Raw genomic sequence first — 20,833 nt, 5'->3', positions numbered from 1 at the left:
GAGGAAAGTGACATACCATGATTCACCAAATTTGTTTGAGTCACGTGCTTAAAGAAAGCTGCCTCCAAAGGCTTAAAATTGAAGATCACACCAAATCTTCAGTTGTTTTGAGCATTGAACTTCTTAACCAGTAGATTTGTTATAGAATCGCCACGTATGTAGGATGTTGCCTCCAAATGCTGAGTTTGTCAATAGACACACCAACTATCAGCAAACGATAAGAAAGCCTGAACTAGAACTAGTCCAATCTATCCCACCGAGCGTGCCAAAAACTATTGTCACAAAAGCTGAACCCGCTTGATGACCACATATGTTCATCAACTTTATGCAACATGGAAACAACCTCCCAAGTGTGGGACTTGCAAAAGAGAGGTTGAATCTCCATAGAAGGCCGACTTCCTTTCCAATCCAAATGCAAGTGTTGGACTAACCCAACACTGAAATATCTATACTATTGGTTTGACAGGGAAAAGGGAGAAAGAGGGATGCTTGAAAGAGGAAAAAAGGTTCACACCTAGATTGAAATATTGAACTTCTTGCTTGTAACTGCACAAGACATTAACAAAACATGTCCAAGGCATACACAAGATTCTATCTAAACCAGTTATCTAAGAAAAGATGAAGGTTGGCGTTCTTATGAGATACAAGGGGAGCTGACAATTAGCTCACAAATTGAATTCAAAGATGGATTCAACACAATCAACTACAACTGAGAAAACTAAAAGAGATGCATTCATAAAGAAAGGTGATAATTCACACAGACTTAAAAGAACTGAATCTAGGTAAAACAGATAAGCTTTATTAATGTAGGGAAAAGCAATTTTTACAGTTGCAGAAAAACAAGAATTTTGCAAGAGAAAAGAAGAGAAAATCCAGAGGAAATATACAAAAATTGCCTTTATAGTTGAGGCATAACTCAAAATTGAATCACAGCTGAAACCCTTACCCTCCTAGGGTTAGGTTACAAAATATCCGGGAGGAGAAGATCAGATCATTAAGCTGATCTAGTGGCATGCAAGGAGAGCTCTGAAAATGTCTTGTCTTTAGAAAAGCGAAATCCCTGCAAATCAAGGAGAGAACTCTACGTGGAATGGGTATGAGTACATCTATAGAGTAAAGTCTTCATCCAATAATGAAAAGGCACAGGATGGCGTCTGGAATCGTCTATAGAAGTAATGTCCGAAGTAATGGTGAAAATCTCTAGTGGTTGAATGTAGAAAGGATCAGATATCGAGCGCCGACTGAGTCCAAAAATGTCTCGACCACCAGGTCGACAACCATCCCTAACAAAGAGCATTCAAATTTCAATGGCCTCTGCAAGTTCAAATGTCCACCATCAATCAAGAGATCTCGTGCGCAGATGGACGTGCGAGATCTCGCCACATATGTGCCCAAAAAAGCCCAAAGGAGGATTTAAAACACAGCCATCCGATTAGAGATTAAGTGATCATCGACGACTGAGATTGCACTGGAGGAATAGGTTGGGCCCACCACTTTTGTCATTTCATTGAGACCAAGCACTTCGGCAAGACCAAAAAAACATTGTGCCATTCAGAGAAGCTAGGCCAAAAAAGGCCTGTCATGTGGGGCCCACGCTTCCTATGTGTCATCCGTTAACGTGACATTCTTCGATCCAGGTGTGTATGTCATTATCCATTGTGGGTCCTACATGTCACATCATCAACAACGTTGTGGAGTTAGGCTTCATGTGCATGTTCAATCAATCGCGCAATCATGCAATGATCTTGTCCATCAGATCAAATAAAAATGATTCTCCATTAAGGTGGTGAGTAGCACTGGAACGTCGGGCCCACTAGAATCCAACGTTTCGTTGAGACCACCTGGCAATCGCCAACCAATCCACTTGAGATGACATGTCGTGCGGGAGAAAGGGTCCCACATTGTCGCTGAGAGAATGCTTTTCAGCAAAGCTGAAAATCACATTGATCTTCTTTGAAACTTGGCCGAAAAGAACCCCTTTGCTATCCCGCAGGCTGGGTCCCACCATCGCATGTCGCATAGTCGCGCGAAAATGGAAGATCGGAACAACGAACAAAAGGAAGTGTTCTTGTTCGACGCGACAAGGTGATAACAAAGAAAGGTCTTTCAACCAGAAGCATCGCATATCGCGCAGTCGTGCGAAAGTGGAACAGTCAGAACAAAAGTGGAAAGCTCCCGACTACGCATTAAGTGATAAGAGAACTCCCACCAGCCGGTGGAAACCAAAGGGGAAGCGCCTGCCAATGACCCCGCCAGCCTCGAGCCAGTAAGCCTAAGTGAAAGTGACCGCCCTAGCCGGTCAACACAAAAACAGAACGTAGGAGCCTGAAAAGATGAAAAGACACCAACTGCTCGCTACCAGCAAAATGTGCATAACACGCAGGTTATGCACAACTCAAATCGGTTATCTTCGGGGCAGGGTTGACACAAAAATGATCAACAGTAACCTTAATTGGGATAGTTCTCCAACAAAATTCCCTGGCATGAGCAGAATAAGAATTATCTTCAAATGAAAACTGATTCTTGAAGAAGGAATAAAAACAATTTTTCATGTAGTCATCGTCATCAGATGTGATACCATCCACATTGATGGGAACTATCCTCTGTCTATCTTGCTTTTTCTTTATGATGTTAAAGAAGTATTTAGATCCTTTGTCACCTTCATGAAACCATGTCATTCTTGCTCTAATCCTAACACCCTGATGTTGATAGTTTTGCATCTTTCTTAGCAAGGATTTGGTTCTAACCAATTTATTTTGGACAAGCAAGTCCCCACAGTTCCTTTGAAGCTCACCCTCTAGAGCAATCAATTTTCTCTGAAGCACAAATTGAATATTTCCCCTATCTATAGCCTTCTTTTTACCAACATTACTGAAAAGGTCCCCTCCAAAGAGAGACAAGACTATCCCAATTCTACGATGAAGATACTTTGTTAAGACTTTTGGAAATCATTATAGCAACTCTGATTCTCACCATACAGACACTATCATTGAGGAGAGAGGTATTTTTCTTATAAGAAGAGGAGGAGGTTCTCCTAACCTTGGGAGGTGTCTAAATTATTTCCTTCAATATTAGAGAGTATATTTAAATCAGCATTTTTGTTCATGACATCTGGATTAGTTAGGTCAACTTGCAAACTTGAATTATTGTCAAGATTAGGAGTCTCTTTAAAGTTTAACCACCTGTTCAGATGAAGAGTTACCATTCTCAAAAGGGTTTTCCACTTTTTTGTCATCATTCTTATTCAGACTACTGAATCCCAGATTATTCATTGCTATTTTACAGTCCTTTTTCTAGTGACCATTTCTCTTACATAAGAAGCAAGAATTTAGGGCTCCCAATATCTCAATTTTGCAATTATTAACGCTAAACTCAATCTGAGTAGCAATCACATCTAGAATATCAACAGACAAAATCAAAGAAATTAAATCTAGCATGTAGATGGGGTAGAGTAACCCCAGAGTCTTCAACTTGTAAGATATTACCAATTGGTTTTAGCAAATTAGGTATGAATTTCCACAATTGTGGAGGTACATTTTTTATTTCCAACCATCCACGAGAAGATTTAGCCATAATTTCTTCTCCTTTCACTTTTGAAGATCATAGGATAGCCCTAAATAGGGACTACCCTGAATTCCAAAACTCTTTTTTCACCACTCTATCTTGCATTGAGTGATTCTTGAAAAACACAACAGTCCTTTTTGGAGCATTCGTCTTGCCCCAAACATTCAAAATCTAATCATCAAAAAAATTACGAGAGGGAAGAAAGTTTGAGCCCAAACAAACAAAGAAAACAACAATATTTTGAGTCGATTTTCTCCACTTCTAACAGCATGAAGCATATCAAGATTTGGAGAACGGAAAGAATCTTAGCACCAGAGGAAACTTGATCATCTTCTCCATCTCTGGACTATCCTACTTGGATGACACTTCCATTTCCTACTCAAGCTGCCAGGAACCCTAGTTCTGGTTCAACTTGAATGATGCTAAAGATGTCATGACCAGAATATCAAGTCCCTCCGCCTCAGACCAGAGAGCCTCTTTATAAGATGGCCAATGTGAGCCAAGAGATGCTGATGGAATAACTTTATCTTGTTTAGAATGGTTAGCCAAGGCCTGGTCTATAGGATTACTAGACACTTTTGCAAAATCAATTTGCATATCATCTTTTTTACCATCACTAGAGATAGCCATCCAATACAAGGGAGTTAAATGTGGTGGCAGATAGTACACCAGGTACAATTTATGCTAACGCAAGATACCACTACCAAATGCCCTACAATTTTGCTAAAGCAAACGTCGGCCCTTGAGCTTGGGAGAACAATAACAATCAAATTTAAAAAGAACATGAAAAAGATTGAGAATTGAACCAAACAAGCAAGCAGTGAAACTAATAAAAACCAAGAGCACAAGCTATTTGGAAGAAGATATCGAAGAACAGAGAAAGAACAAGGCAACAAAGAATACTAATCTAAGCTCTCTATGTGGCAGCAAAAGCTTCAAGATGCAGGAATGGAAGATGACCATTCAACTTCCTCAAAGCTCTTGCCTCTCACCTCTTCCTCGCTTTCTAGTTTTACTTTTAGATATTCCCTTTTTGTTGTTGGAGTTTCTTTAGCACCATTAATCATTATTACCACTTTACATTTGAGTCACAATTACAGCTTTTGATTATTCATGGATGTTAATTTAATTGCTTTTTGTTCTTTCTTTCTATTATGATTATGTTTATAGGTAGAGCAATATAATGTATTAGTAGTTTATAGCCTTGTACATTGTCTTTACACCTAGGTAAGATGTTTTCATGACAGTCCATAGCAAATGATGATTATATCTGTACTAGTAGATGAACTATGATAGAAGCACTACTTGACTGATAGGGAAGCAATGTTGTACATCTCTTAATCAAATACTTTATTTAACATTTTTAAAGTAATTACTATGAAATTCATACGATTGACTCTTTAAATATACTAAAAATCTCTTCCACCTTAACATTTGTCTAAAATGAAAAATTTAGAAGTGAAGTGACATCCATCGCAGTCATCTCTACTGGGTACTTGTTATGACATTTTTCACACATCGCCCCATTGCTAACGGGGACCCCCTCTTTGTCGGCTTTATGCGTTGTTAGGTTAGGGTTTTGGCTGCTTAGTGGGCAATTTTGCATTTCCCGTGCTTGAGTCTCGGAGTTTTGATCATGCCTAGTGTCGTCTAGGGTTTTTTAAGTTATAGGATCACGTTGCAAACGTTGATATTTTAATGATCCTAAGTTTTGTCTAAGTGTAGACCTATTGAGCGTTAACATGTTTTTAAACACGCGAATCAGTGATTTTAAAGTGCCAAGGTATTGCCAGACCTTTTGGAGTTGTTTTCTCGCTCCTCAAGTATTATTTATGATGATTTCGTACATTATTCCAATATTTTCCTGGCATTTCGCTCATTTTTTTGGAAAATTTGCCTAAGTCCAATCTAAATTTGAAGTTTATAAGTGATTTTGAGTGGTTAAAATGATAAAATCCTAAGGGAAATCCATATTCCAAGGGTTAAAGGGTCAAATTCCATGCTAGAGGTGCTTTTTCCCTCACATTCCAAACTACCCAACCCATTCCCCCACTCAAAATCCACACTACACATGGGTTTCCCCTGAAATCCATATTGGCTATTATTTTCCCCCATTGTTTATCCATACCTGAATCGATTTTCCTCTGGGAGAGCTAAAATTTGGCTAAGTGTCAGGATTTATCTAGACTGCCATCGATTTTCCACCAAGAATGCGGACTGAAGTGCGAACAACGTTGAGGATGATTCCATGCCTGGGTCGATTTTCCACCAGGATATTTGTGACAAGTGACTGCGGATTTTTATCCGGATTTTCATCCAGATTGAGGTCGAAATTCCACCAGGGAGTATTTTTCCAAGTTAAGTGAGTTTAGAGTGTGGATTTTTCAATCCAGACTGCCATCGATTTTCCCCTGGGGAGTTTTGTGTGCATTTTTTATGAATTTATGCATGGATTTTTGTCCAAGCTAGGGTCGATTTTCCCTTATGGGGCAAATTTTGATAGTTTAATGATTTTTAAAAGGATTTTTCAATCCCAACCCAAGTCGATTTTCCCCTCGAGGCCTACTTTAGATTTAAATTGCAATATTTTAATAAATAAGCCCCATTTAATTGTTTTTAAATAATGATTAATGATTATTTAAATTTTAAAAGCAAAATTTAATAACTTGCAATAATCATTTAATATTTGAACCTTCTAGAAGCAAGTTAGGTTTTCACCAAGCAAGTATTTAAGCAAGTGTTTTATCCCACATTGCTTGTGTGGTGAAAGTAAGAGGTAAAAGCAAGTATAAGAGAGGAGCCTTAGCATTATTTTATTATTAAAATCTGCCAAGTGTCTACATGAAAGGCAATTTTTCCATAGTTGGCAAATTTTTGGCTAAGTGATTAAGTAAGGTGATTGAAGACTTTGTTGGCTACCATTGCCATTCCATTCTTTTTTCAGCTGGGCGCCTTGCTGCCATTGTTGATCAAGTGCCATGATTTTTGCAAAAATGGCAATTTTTTGTTGAAATTCGATATTGCTAGGGAAGGCGTTTTTTTGTGTTTGGGGTATCCAATCCCAACTTGGGCAATTTTCCAGATTGCTGCCATCCTTGCTACTGCAGATCTAAGCTGCCATTGACAACATTTTTCAAAATTCCACTTTAGCGCCATAGTTAGGAAAATTTCGATTTTGCTTGGAGAGGTGTCTTGTGCCACATTTTGGTGATTTTCATGCATTCTTGGTGGCTGCCATCATCTCCAGCTTGTTGATTCCCTTCAGATCCATGGTTTGCTTCAGATTTTGACCTCCATTAATGGCTGCCATTAATTTTCAGACTTAAGTTTTTATTGCCCAGCCAATTCCAACTTAGGCGATTTGCATTTGGAGGTATTTTGTGGAGTTTTCTATGCATTTTCAGAACCATCTCATCGCTGTTGCAAGTCTGAAAACTCCATTGTTAGGATGTTGTCTTCAAAAAATTTCATTTCCAGCCACCTAACCATTTTGGCGATTTTGCTTGGAGCTGATTCCTTAGCCATTTTTCGTCATTTTCAAGGATTTTTAACTACTTTGCAAGGTGCTGGTAAGTCTGAAGTAATCAATTTTCAGACTTGTCCTCAGAAATTGAATTTTTAGCAGCCACACTTACATTCCTGAATATGATTATTTTCATCATTTAAACTAATTTTTATTGAGTTTATGCACATTTTTTAAGATTGCAACATGTTTTAAAAGTCTGATTTTCAGGTTGTCTTCAGAATTGTTGACCTCCATTGTTGACTGCGGAAGGTGTCTTCAGACATACATTGTGTGAAAACACAACCTTTCACACCTTTCCTTAGTCATCATTAATCTGGTATACTCCTTTGCATTTTAGCTTGCATATTTTCTAAGCATAAGGAGGTATTCATGAATTTTATGGAAGGCTTCTATGCCTTAGTGTTGTCACACTTCGAACTTAATTGATAAAATTTACCAAGTGTGTGGATTATTTTCCTGACTCCACGCTCTAAATTAGCTAAATCTTTAGAAAGTCAGGAATTTTATTAAGAGCATTATTTATTTTCCTAAGTCTAACTTCAAGCTTCGTACAGGTGCGATGTCAAAGTCTAGATATAAAGAAAGAAAAAAATTATTGAAGATGCTGGAGACTGGATTTTATCCAGAACTCAAAATTTCATTCAGAAGGAAGGAGATCACAGATACAAACATGCATTTCCTAGACGTCGACCAGATGCAGCGTCGGATGTTCGAAGTCGGAGATTAGGTTCCTTACCCAACATATGCGAACATTATGAAGAGTGGCATTTTCCAAGCCGCTGGATTTCCACAGTCCATACAATGCAGTGAGCTTATCCTGGAGTGTGCACGATGTTACAATCCGCTCACAAGAATGATCAAGACTCTTAAGGGTGTTGTCATCGCCTACCTTGCTGAGGATGCTATTGCAGAGGTGTTCGGAATTCCACATGGAACAGACATAAAGGATGTGACCAAGGAGGATTATGCAGAAAGACACACAAAGAAGATGGGTGTATGCAAGAATTTAATTAATAAAGAGTGGATGATTGAACCTAGGTCTCATCATTCCAAGGCTCCCAAGACACTCATGTGCATAGATTTTAAGGAGGAGTATAGTGACTTGATATTCCTACTCAACAGAGTGATGGGGATGCCGCAAGGAGCAATATTTGATGGATGGATGTTCTATTTCATCCAGGATTGTCTTAGAGGAACACTAGTAAATTGGTCCAAGATTATAAGTGACAACCTGGATTTTCAGCTGAGGAATGCAGAGCAGTCCAAGTCATTCGCCATGACTTCCTACCTGGTGTACCTGCTTGCATGGTTTGTTTCATACAGAGGATTAACATGCAAAGGTGAAATTGGGAATGGGCAAGGACAATTCCGGAGTCATGAATGCTACCCCCAGCTGAGCATGTATAGAATTGAAGACTATAAGAGAGTGAATGATGCATTCACTATGTACATCACATAGATGCTGCAAGGCGGAATCCACAGTATGAGAGAGAAGCACAGAACGGGCATGGCATTCCCTATTTCAGTTGGGAAGACATCAAAGGTTTGTCAGTCTGCCATAGCTGCCAGCACTGCGAGTGAGGAGCTTGCATTCTATCGACTTGCTACATATAAGAAAAGAGAAAGATTTGATCCAGACAAGAAGGTCGAAAGGGTCAGGGGAGAGAAGTTCACTCACAAAATTGACATAGAAGATTATTGGGCTAACCTGATGGACAAGCAAGCAGTAAAGAGAAGAATGTGGTCCAGAATGTCAGTGGATTTCATGAGGAAGTGTGGACTTTTCCTCATTCTTGATCAAGTATTAGATGACAGAGATCATACACATCCACAGTATGAGAATGAAATGAAGAAGGCAATCTTATTGCCTAATTGGTCAGAGTCAGAAGAGATTGACCTGAATATATCAATGAGAGAGGTCTTGAATTTCTCCCGCATATGGGTAGATATACAGATGAATAAGTTAGTTGACATGGGTGTTCCCTTCACTTATGAAAGGATGAAGCCGGAAGAGTCTACTTCCGAGGATGATCATAGGACTATCAGTGATGTCAAGATTCATACAAGGTTAGACAGAGAGGTTGCGGAGAAAGAAAGGTACAGAGAAGAGAATATCAAACTCAGAGTATATTGCAGGGACAAGGCGTGGAAATCCCACCCTTATTTCCTCTATTACAGTTGACCATGGAATACATTCACACTATGAGGTAGCGAGAGGTACACACTCGGAGGTGGAAAAGTGGATTGAGAGCACAAGAAAGCAGGCAGATGATTTCCTCACTCAGTTTGTCCATGCATATGATAGGACAACAGGGCTTGTATTTAGAATCTAGTATTTGGAGGGAGTTTGGAAAGAATTTCAACCTATCCAAGAGAAGACTATTCCACGCCTCCAAGCTTTGAAGAAGATTCCTAATTCCACCTTGGTCGGCGAGAACATTGTGCATAGTGGAGACAAATATGATTTCCATGGCTGGTATTGTTCACTAGCCGTGAAGAAATCAACTTATGAGAACGCCCAATCGAGTTGTATGGAGATGGAAGGATTATTTCAGGACATTCAGATGAAGATCCTTGCCTCAATTGAGGAATTATTGGGTGTTGATGTTAGTGATGCTAGTGGTTTACACTTAGCCGAATTAAGAGACAAGATGAAATTTATGTATTTTTGCCAGTTGGACTCTTTGAAGGAGAGTCAGATAGACGACTTGGTCTCTTTGTTGATTCATGTTCATAGTTCGCAGAAGCTCATGCCAAAATGGGAGAACATTTTGAATGCTTGCTCGGATTCACTGGACGTGATTGATTTACAACAGGATACCTTGCCTAGCATTTCCATGGAGGAGTTAGATTCAGTATTGGCTAGATTCTTGGAGTATGCTAGGAGAGAGAGAGATGCAGGGAGGAATCTTCTAGAAGATTCCCTATTTGATGACTAGGTATCTTTTCATTGGGCCATATGTTTGTTGCACCATTTTTTATGTAACCCTAATTAGGGCAATTCTAGGGTTCTGTTGGCATGATCTCGGTCGTTGATCTTAGATCAATCTGGACCATCCATTTTGTAAGAGACTCTATATATGCCTCCTTGTCTCTCATTTGTAAGAGAGAGTTTTTGTAGAATTGTTGGTATATGCTACAGCTATTTGAATCCTAATCATTGTTCAATTGTTGGTGATTTTGCTATTCAAGTGTTGTATTTGCATTCATGGTTCTCAATTCCTCCAAGTTAGATTAGAATTTACATTAGAATTGATTTTCATTTATGTTAGATTGAGTGGAATATTTGTTGAATTTATTTGTGTGGAATCCTTAATCCATACCACTAGCCTTTTGCCACTGATAAGTGTGCCTTGTGTGGTCAACTGGAATTTTAAGTAAGCTTAACTTCAACTATTAAACGTCCCTTGACAAGCATCAACTTGGATGGTGTCAATGTTTGATGGTGATAGCCTAAAAATCTTTAAGTATACCTTAGACGATTGCACTAAGCTTGTGTCAATACCTGATTGTGAGACCTTGCCTAGTTTGATTCCACTAGATCAATTCATCATTTCCTACATTCCTAGGCTTAGAATAGATTTCCTGAACCCTATTCCTTTTGCCCATTTTTTAGTAAGAAGTAAATCCAGAGCCATATTGATAAATCTTAAGTTGTCAGCACACCTATTCCACATCATTCATGATAATCCAAACATTTGCATAAGTCCCCAAGTGAAACATAGCAATTCACATCGACCATTGAGTTGCCCACTCGTCAAGACCTGACATGTAGAAACCTTGGAATCATTTTAGTTGATCTCATTCTTAGCATCTGAGGTGATTTTGTTCAAGAGAGGGTAAATTATCTTGGTAATTTATTCTGTAATGTTATGTGCCTAAAACACACATCAACAGTACTCTTGGATCTTTCTCAGCTCTTGATTTCCTTGAGCTAGCCTGAAGAATTATTTGCAGTTACCAATTGAATTAAGTTCTTGTTTATCTTATTGATGATTTTGGAAAAATTTGCATGCTTGGTTTAGTTTCTTTTATAAGTTAGTGCACCTTAAAATTTTCCTAAATGGGAATACTCCACTAGTTTTTGTTATCCTTTTTTTATAGCAAAGCGATTCCTGCAGAAAATGTTATGATGTGCTCCTTTATGCATGTTTGATAATCAATGCAGTGCTCTGTGATTATCATTGGAACCTTAAATGTAACGTTCTTCTTTCATATCTAAGACCAACAAATTCCTATATCTCTGTATATTGACTTGCCAGTACACTATTTGTTCTGATATAACAAGGGTGGCAGGATGATTTTTAGTGAGCATCAACTGCAAGGCTTGGCTTAAATAATACAGATTAACTTTGATTGCATATATTTTCATCATTAGAACTAGAGAAAAATAGACTTTCTGTTAGCTATGGATTTCTAATACAGAAAGAAATTTTTTACCTTGCAGTCGATGCATGTAAGGCATTTCTTTTGAGAAAGCAGGATCGCAGATTGATCCAAAATACCATTCTTTAGACCTAAAAATCCATTTTCAATCATCCTGCACAAGTACAAACCAAATAAAAACTAGTGTTGGTGTGTCTGTTAAAAAAAATGATCCGATATACATTATCATAAATGAATATATTCCTTTATATGCATATCTGTTCCTGAATGCCAATACATGTATGGCATTAACCAGTTATACAAAACAAGAGTTTGTTACTGCAAAATGCATAGGTTTGTTAGAAACAGCAAAACGGCATTGAACCATAAATGAACTTCAGGTGCAGAAAAACATTATTATTTTTTAGAGCATCGTCAGCTTTCTTATTGCAAGTGTTAACTGAATTACCTACTCATACCCAGCCAATTTATTAAACACCTGTAGTTTTGTATGCTGCTAACATGAAGTATTAGGTTCTGTGATATTTAGTTTTAAAGGGAACAGTCCCTATGCTATTCACTCTTAGTTTCTCAAAACAAAATTCCAAAATCCCATATTCTATATGGTAGGTCTCATTCTTTACAGAAAAATGATTCTCCCTCCTCAGAAACAACTTTTTCCATTCTATTTTCAAATACTAAAAACTATGTTACCAGGTTCTGCTAAACCCCCTTTGCATACCTGAATGGGTTTGGTTTTGGGCCCACATAGGATGGCCTAGGGTTCGCCCAAGGTACTCAAGGTGGACCCTGGACTAACACAGAATGAACCCACAAGGACCAACAGGCTGCCCAACAAAAAAAGTTAAATTTTTCATCTTTTAAACATTTTTAAAAACAAAAAACTAAAATGTAATGGAATGCCTAATTTTGCATTAAAGTGAGGGCTCTTAACCTCTTTTGCCTCATTTCACAAACACAAGTGAGCATAACAACATTTTTGCCCCTAAGCTACCATTATTAATTTTTTAAGGCTGCTGCATATTTATCTATCAAAGTTGAGTGAATCTTGTAATTTGTTTTAAATTTTAAAGAATTTTTTCAAGGTTTTTCAATTTATCTATTTTCAAATGTTATGAATATTTTTTAAAGCCTTTTATATATAATAATTAATATAACAATTATAATGTCATATTTTCATGTTCTAAGCTGTGCAATTGCAAATTTGTAATTTTTTTATTTTGTTTTGTTATATTTCTACAAAATGGTTGGTAGTTCTAGTTCAATTGCTCCACATGTAAAGAGCTAATTTAAATTTGATGCTATCACCTCTTAGGTGGCATACAACCATGATTGAACAACTTCCAATTGGTGGGGGTTATTGTTGTTATTGCAGTCAAAGTGGGAATGAGTATAAGAGCTCATATAGTGAAGTGAAAGCTTACTTGTGTGCTATGTTCGACTCGGGAATAAAAACTTGTTCAGGGTTGAATGAAAAAGGTTTGCCAAAACAACAAACTATGAGATGTAATAAAGAACGAAAGGATGCCAATATGGTAAGTAATAGAGCAGAGGAAAGAGTACATCCTCTTTCCAAGAAGGGAATTGAAGCCTTTGAATCTTTTCACACAACCTATTGGCCCACATCCTTTCAAGCCACCATCCTCTTCCTAAGAAGAGAATTCCTGTTTCTTTCCCATAAAGGGGCCCATTGGAAAAAAGCCTTAAAGAATGAGGTAATGTAGGTTGCAAATGAGAGCAATGCTTGTTGCATTTATAGCAAAGGGCTTCCTCTCAACCTTGTTAGATCATCATGTTTGCAGGGTATGGTGACAACAATTGTCAATTCCCCTTATTGATTATATTAGACTTGGGTATGGAAAGGTGTGCACCACCTTCTTGGCCAAGGAAAAAGTTTCCATTGAGGCATTATAGAGATCAAACAAGGTTACATGGCTTGAAACAAGTGTCAATCATTTATGATGGATGGAAGGATTGCCAAAAACCATTAATTAATTCCATTTCAATGTCCCCTAAAGGGGTGATGTTATTGAAGGCAATTGATTGTGATTGGGCAAGTGAAGCATGTACACTCGTTGCCAATATCTTCATACAAACCATTGATATGGTGGGCCTTGAAAATGGTGTCCAAGTGATAATAGATAATGCTGAAAATTGTAGAGCAACTAGTTCAATTGCAGCATTAATTTTGTGCCTTGTAAGTTCTTGATGCTTGTTAACATCAGTACAAAGGAACAAAAAAAACTGGACTTGAATAGCCCCAAAACCCTCTGTGATAACCCCTCGAAATTACAATGTTTTTTTTCTTTATGTGTGTGTTCTCGTTTGGTAGCACTCAACCAATTCCAAATTTACTTTACCACTATGCATAAGAACCAATTTCTCTTTAAGGGCACATTATACTACATATTTTAGATGAAATTATCTTGAGCATTGTAGGTCTTATCTTGCCAAAATAATTATATGCTCATCCCATCTAAATACATTTAAAATAATATTTAATTTGAAATATATGCTCATCCCATCTAAAACATTTAAAGTAATATATAATTTGAATTATTTACCTATCCAGCTGAATATTTTCTGATGGAGAAATATTCAAATCATTTGCACTCTCAAATGCCAAAAGATAAGCAACCCCCACCTGCCAAATATGATAATAATATACATTAGATTAGGAGAAATATTGCTTCCTTCTTAGAAACGTAATATGATTAATATATATTAAGTATTTCCTAATATTCTTTCCTTTTTATTTTCTTTATGGAGATACGGATTTAACACATAGAAACACAAAAAAAAGTAACAAGATGAAAGAATCCTTAAATTGACAATGGATGTCAAATCTGTCGGCCAACTGGTCTCTAACAAATTCTTTTCTTTGCTTATAAAAAAAATCTTATTAGCAGATAATATGCTTTTACATAGACCTTTACTTCCAAAACAGAATCTCATGTTTACCTACAGAAAAGAAATTTATTCATAAATAAAAGGCTTGTAAATATAACATTACTTCCAAAACAGAAACTATTGATTAACTAAACTGATACATGTGATAATTATTACATAATGTCATAAATTGTACTATTCGAGATCCTAATATGGTATTACTGCAATTAATATAAGCATTTGCATCGCACCCAAAGCCCCTGATCTATGTTACTCGGTACACATAGGGTTTTGTTTCTTCTCACTTCTTCAACATTCGATGTTGAGCATCTATCATTGGCACCAAAAACTTCATGTTGAGGGGGATTCATCTTCTTCTCTCTATTTCGGGAGGGAGTTTTCCTCAAATGGAATCTTATCCTTCTCACTTCTTTGGGGGATTCACCTTGAGCTTTGTCCTGTGAGTTTTCTACTTCTCTTCTTTTCAAAGGGACCATTTTGTACATGGATACCTAACATTGCTACACATCTACAAGACCTATTCATCTACATTTCCTTTCCTACCCACCTAAACTATGCTTATTGGGTAGTGGGGAAGGGTGGCAGGGAGGAACGTTGGTGAATATTTCTTTTCTTGCATTTAGCTTAGCTACATTATTGCATATTTGCACCTAGGATAGGATAAGCTTGCTTAGTAAGGTATCTACTTGGATAGATCTAACATGTGACTTGTACTACCTGATATGGTCAAGATGTTGTGCATACATGGAACTCCATCTCCTTTATGCCACATGGTTGTACATTCACATATCTTGGCAGTGTATCCTATATCTACCCACTTGTAGCTCATTGTTGAGCATTCCTTTTGCACATGCATCCTTTAATAGAATAGCATTATTCTTTCATATTGATCTTTTCATTTGTTGCACTTGCTTTTAGCTCTCTTGATCTTTGGTGGCCATCTCCAAAGCCAAATCTTACAATGTGAGTATCCTATAAATGAATGATGAATCATGGTACTAGATACTGCGCCTTGTGTTTTAAGAACCTAAAAGGTCATATTCCCCTAGGATATGTGTGGCTAGAGAAACGCTGCTCACTATACATATGCTGCATCACATTATGCAATAGTGGAAAAGACGATAATGGGTGGATAGGCTGTTTATGCATTGAATTGTCCATCTATTAGTATGTACTTGGAGATTTTTTGTGTGAAGATATATGCCATGTTTGCAAGAATGCATTATGATTATACCTAAGAGGTCAAGTGCAATGTGGGTAGTTATAGTTTGTCATCGTTCTTTGTACGAGTGAGTGGTTGACTAGTTGAAGGGAATCTTAGTGTTTCTTGAGATGCCATTAGAATTCTTGTGATGTATATGTTAGTCTTGCGATGCATGGAGTTATGTTTCCTTGGTTGGTTGTCTTGTATGTCCTTATTTGCATTTTGGACGAGTGTTGTTGACTGTATATGCCCATTGCAAAGTAAGGCTTTGATGTTAGTTTATGATATATTTAAATACGTTGAATAGTGTGGTTAAGTGGTATGACTGTTTAGTATATTAGTTGTTATTTTATGGTTATTAACTCATATGTTTGTTTGGTAGATTAGTGGACTGTAAAGCAATTTTGTTGGTTACACAAACATCTTATCTTCTCCTATTGTTGTGTCAAATACTTTGGTGCTTACTTCAAGAGTAATTTTAACATAGAGTAATTTTAACATAGACAAAAAACATGACATGATGCATTGAGTTGGTTTTAGTATGTGTTACCAAGTATGGGTCTTGAGCTAGGTATTGCCTAGGTTTTAGGAGCCAGTGCCATGTCCATTTGTTTTTTTAAATAAAAAAGTAATACTTAAGAAACCTACACTAACCTTAAAAGTAACTACATTGCTGCACCAAAATGTAATGTCTTCAAATTATAAATACCCAAATTTTTGCCCTAGATCACAATTTTTAATTAAAAACAAAGTAGGGTTAGAGATAGCTTTCACTTTGATTGAGATCCTGAAAACAAGTTAGGAATCATTTACAATCATAATTCATAGAATAGGTCTTTTAATTAGAAATCATCAAACATATATTAGAATTATAGATCTAATTGTTGTGGTCGTATTTCCTTTTCTTCATATTCCTGTCATAAACACTGAAGTGGCGTTACGTTGTGTGCTACTCCAATTTTGATAACTCCAAAAAAGTTGAAGCACATAGGATTTCGCTTAATAGAGTCAAGTTCGGCTTTCCTTTTAACATGATCGTGCGATTTAGTTGGAATCACTCTTATCATTATTAGAATATTTAATTATATTTTAGTCACCTATATTTAGTTCCTTGTTTAATGGTCATTTAGCTTTTTAGTTAATTAGCTTTTAAGCTTTATTTAGCATTTAGCTTTTTCTTTTTAGTTAATTAGCTTTTAAGCTTTATTTAGCGTTTAGCTTTTTGGTAGTTCATTTTAAACGACTTGTTCTTAATTTAGAACGTCATCTTGTAATCTCTATATATATGCTTGTATACTGTTGAATAGATTATCCGATTATTGAATCATTCATTCAATTTATTTTTCATGTTATCAAAGCGGATCGATGGGATTTTTTAAAGTTTGGCGAATTTTTTAATAAAAATTCATGGCCTTCTTTCGGGATTATTTTCCAGATTTTTTTTAATTGTTCTTAAAAAAAAAAACGATTTTGCTTTTTTGAAAGTTTTTTTAGGGTTTCGAGGGTTTCTGGTTCGTGGGCAAATTTATTTATGCTGGGCAGCAGTTCATGTTTTTTTTAGCGTTCTGGAGATTTTCAGGCCTGCAACCTGGAGTTTTTTTTGCAGATTGAAAATTTTCCTAGGGTTTCTACAATTTTTGACTAGGGTTTTGACCTTTCAGTTCAAGTTGAAATTTTATTTTGCTTGCAGATTCTTGGTGGGTTTTTCGAAATCTCAACTGGGTCATCGTTAGATTTTTTGGTTGCATCGTTTTTCGTGCCTCAATTTTTGAGCCATCGGATCTGTATTCTATTTTTAGATTCTTGGTGGGTTTTTCGAGAGCTTTTTTGGGTTGGTCTCAGATTTTTCTGGGTGCCTCATTTTCCGTGCCTCAAATTTTGTGCCAGCAAATTTGCCTTGGAATTTAAAAACAGTTCACAATTTTTGCTATTTCTGTGGACGTTGGGATTTTTGCTGTTTTTTCGACACCATTTATGCTGTTTTAAGTGTACAAAAAATTTTAATTTCTGGGTTTCTTCCAAACCTTGAAATTTGCACCTTGGAATTTGTGCCAGAATTCTCCTCCAGGGTTTCAGATTTTTTGTGCAGCTACTTCTATTCTGATTTTTGAATCAGATTCTTCTGTCTCATGCTTTCACTAGGTTGACCTCATTCAACCTCCATTTTTGTGATGGCATCTTTGACTAACATCATGTTGGAACACAGGCAGAAGTTCAACAACTGGAAACAGTGCATGTTCACGATATCTGAATATCGTTGCCTTGATCAGATTGATTTAGGCCAGACCTCGTCTTACAGGTCCCAAGGTTTTCATGATTTTTTCCTGAAAAATTGTCTGTCGGTTTTCTGATTTTTTCCACAAAAAATCATGGGAGGGTTTTCACGATTTTTTCCTCAAAAATTGTTCGCAGGGTTTATAATTTTCCCTTAAAAATTATCTCATCTGTAATCCGCGATATTCGTGTAAGATTTTGGTTATCTGGTTTTTACCCTTTTTTTCCACAAAAACGATGATTTGTAACCTCAAATTTCTTGGTTTTTCGATTTTCTCCTCAAAATCGTAAATTCTCTTTTCGAGGGTTCCTATTTCAGGGTTTGATGGTTTTTTCCTCAAAATCGTGCTTTGTTGCAGTTAGTTTGGGTCGCACCTGCCAGGGCGAACATCTGCAACCGTGGTATCTTGCAGTCAGTTGTGGAGTTGATACTCTTCTGCAAAAGGGTTTGTTGATTTTCCTCAAAATCATGGTTTCAGTTTTCAGTTTGGTTACCCAATGTTGGGTTGGATGGATTCTGGTATTCTTGGTCATTAACACTTTTCAGATCTAGGGAGGGTCTCCACTGCAGCAGAGTGTTCTTTTCATTTGTGATCAAAAGACCTGCAGTGTCTTCTGTAGGGTAATTAGTAGATAGAATGACCATTAAGGGAGGGTATTAGAATATTTAATTATATTTTTGTCACCTATATTTAGTTCCTTGTTTAATGGTCATTTATCTTTTTAGTTAATTAGCTTTTAAGCTTTATTTAGCATTTAGCTTTTTCTTTTTAGTTAATTAGCTTTTAAGCTTTATTTAGCGTTTAGCTTTTTGGTAGTTCACTTTAAACAACTTGTTCTTAATTTAGAACGTCATCTTGTAATCTCTATATATATGCTTGTATATTGTTGAATAGATTATCCGATTATTGAATCATTCATTCAATTTATTTTTCAATCATCCCCGAACAAAAGACCGAAGAAGATCGGACCCTTTTTTAAATACGAAGTTGTCTCCCTCCAAGCCATCAGAAATACCAAAGGATAACCACGTAAGAGCAAAGCAAGGTCAATAAATTTCAAAATCCACGTAGGACCTTTCCTCCTCTAGGCCAAAAGAAACACCGAATTCGGTGTTTAGGTATTCAAATTTAAAAGGCCAGACAAAAATCCGATGTTTGACCAAGGCGAAATGTATTTACTTCCAGCTTGTTGAGAGCCTGTCAAAGGCACCAAAAAAGATAGGCGTTTGAAGCAAAGAAACGGCACTCGGACTCAGCTCAGACTCGGCAAGGCCGACTCGGACTTGGACTCGGGACTCGGAGTAAGACTCAACTGGACTCGGGACTCGGAGTAAGACTCAGCTGGACTCGGGAAAGTGAAAAACTCAAGAAATTTAGAGATTTTTAAAGATTTTGGACCCCAGTCTATGTTTGGCCGAGCCTAGCTGAGTCTGGCCAAGTCTCGGCGAGTTTGAACCCCAGACTCGGCCGAGTCTGAGTCCGAGTTTGCTGGACTCGTGGGGGGTGACTCGGACTCGGACTCGCCAAGTTTTGGCGATTTCTGGCGATTTCCGTTTCTCTGGTTTGAAGTGATATTGTGCTCTCATAAACCTCTTAGAATTTCGAAACCAATACCAAAAGGAGCACGATATTTAGATAATCAAACCGAAGAAATAAAATTCAGCAAAATAAGTCATCATTTTTTCTCACCCTTAGTAATCTTGAATAAATACTGAAAGGAATTGGGCAAGCACTTAAGGCAAACAAAATGAAGAGTTTGGGTGTGTTTATGTAAAGGAGCGAAATCGTAAGTTGTTCTCACCTTATGAACCTTGATGAATATTTCGAAATTCATTCATATTGGAAACAAGGATTGGTGTTTTCATCTTTAAAGTTCGATATTCTTGTCTACTAAAACTTCAAAATTTTCAAAACCTTTTGACTTGCTAAGCACCCCTAAAGACCTTCTCAGACATAGTATTGTTCACATCCTTCAAATAACAAATGAAGTCTGAGATAGTGATGAATCCCTGACCAGTGTGTTCATGCAAGATGGAAGATCCCTGGAGGAAACCTAGTGGATGAAAGGATCAAGAGGGCAACCATTGACAAGACAACAAGTTGAAGTCGAGAGCACAAGATTGAAGGCTGGTGATGCTACAGAACTATGGATAGAAACACACAAGGCTACACAGGAGCATACAGCTAGAAACATCTCGAAAATCAATTTGTTTGTAAAAACAACATTGCTTTATCATAAAATGATTACCTATTGGCCCCATTAATGTAATTCAAAACAAAAAGGGGACACAGATTAGATATTTCTCAGCTACTTGAATTATCTCGAGCCCAATGAAGTCTTGTCTTCTAGTACGATTAATGTAAAACAGTTGTAGGTAGCTGAAGAAGTGATTGAAAAGGGGCAGCTGGGAAGTTATGAGATTTACTAGATATGAGTTAAAGCTATCAGAGCTTCTAGAAGGCAGATCACAGCCATCGGATGGGTTAAATCTTGGCCTTTGATTCCTCTCTCTCTGTAAGGGGTTAGAAGGTTAGATAGTTAGATTTTTTTGGTAAAGTTAGCAGGTTAGCAATCAGAATAGGAGTAGAAGTAGAATAGGACTGCTAAGCAAAAATTGTTGTAATGGTAGTTAGAACAAATAAATGGAACATTGAAGCATGGTGTTTTGTTATTTGTCCTAATTTGTTTGCATGGTTTCTCTTCATCTGATTAGTTAGTGTTCAATGATTTTAATAGTGAAGTTTGAGGGTATCTAATTTGATTTCAGGTTCATACCATTGGGGGCTTGCTAATTGTAGGTCTTTATGTATGGTTAGTTTGAACCCAATACTGTTTTTAGTTCAACTATGGATGCTTGTCTCAAGCCGCACTAGAATTGGGTGCCTGAATGAATATCCATAGTCTGAAAATATTTTATTTCCTAGGAGCTTGCACTATTCCTGTGGAGTTGTGAGTATATCTTTGGC

General features: G+C 37.1%; 1 protein-coding gene across 1 annotated transcript in view; it reads right to left on the bottom strand.

Annotated features, from left to right (window-relative positions):
• The window catches only part of LOC131048684 (galacturonokinase), a 245,964-nt gene that overhangs the window by 115,823 nt on the left and 109,308 nt on the right, over positions 1–20,833 (bottom strand). Inside the window, exons 7-8 of the mRNA XM_057982733.2 lie at positions 14,041–14,120; positions 11,531–11,630 (exon numbers count right to left, since the gene is read on the bottom strand). Coding sequence (XP_057838716.1) covers positions 11,531–11,630; positions 14,041–14,120 — 180 coding nt within the window. The remainder of the gene's footprint in view (positions 1–11,530; positions 11,631–14,040; positions 14,121–20,833) is intronic.

Source organism: Cryptomeria japonica, chromosome 2 (assembly GCF_030272615.1).
Source record: "Cryptomeria japonica chromosome 2, Sugi_1.0, whole genome shotgun sequence".
Classification (NCBI taxonomy): Eukaryota; Viridiplantae; Streptophyta; class Pinopsida; order Cupressales; family Cupressaceae; genus Cryptomeria; species Cryptomeria japonica.
The sequence above is the reverse complement of the archived record's forward strand: the minus strand, read 5'-3'. Positions and strand labels throughout refer to the sequence as shown.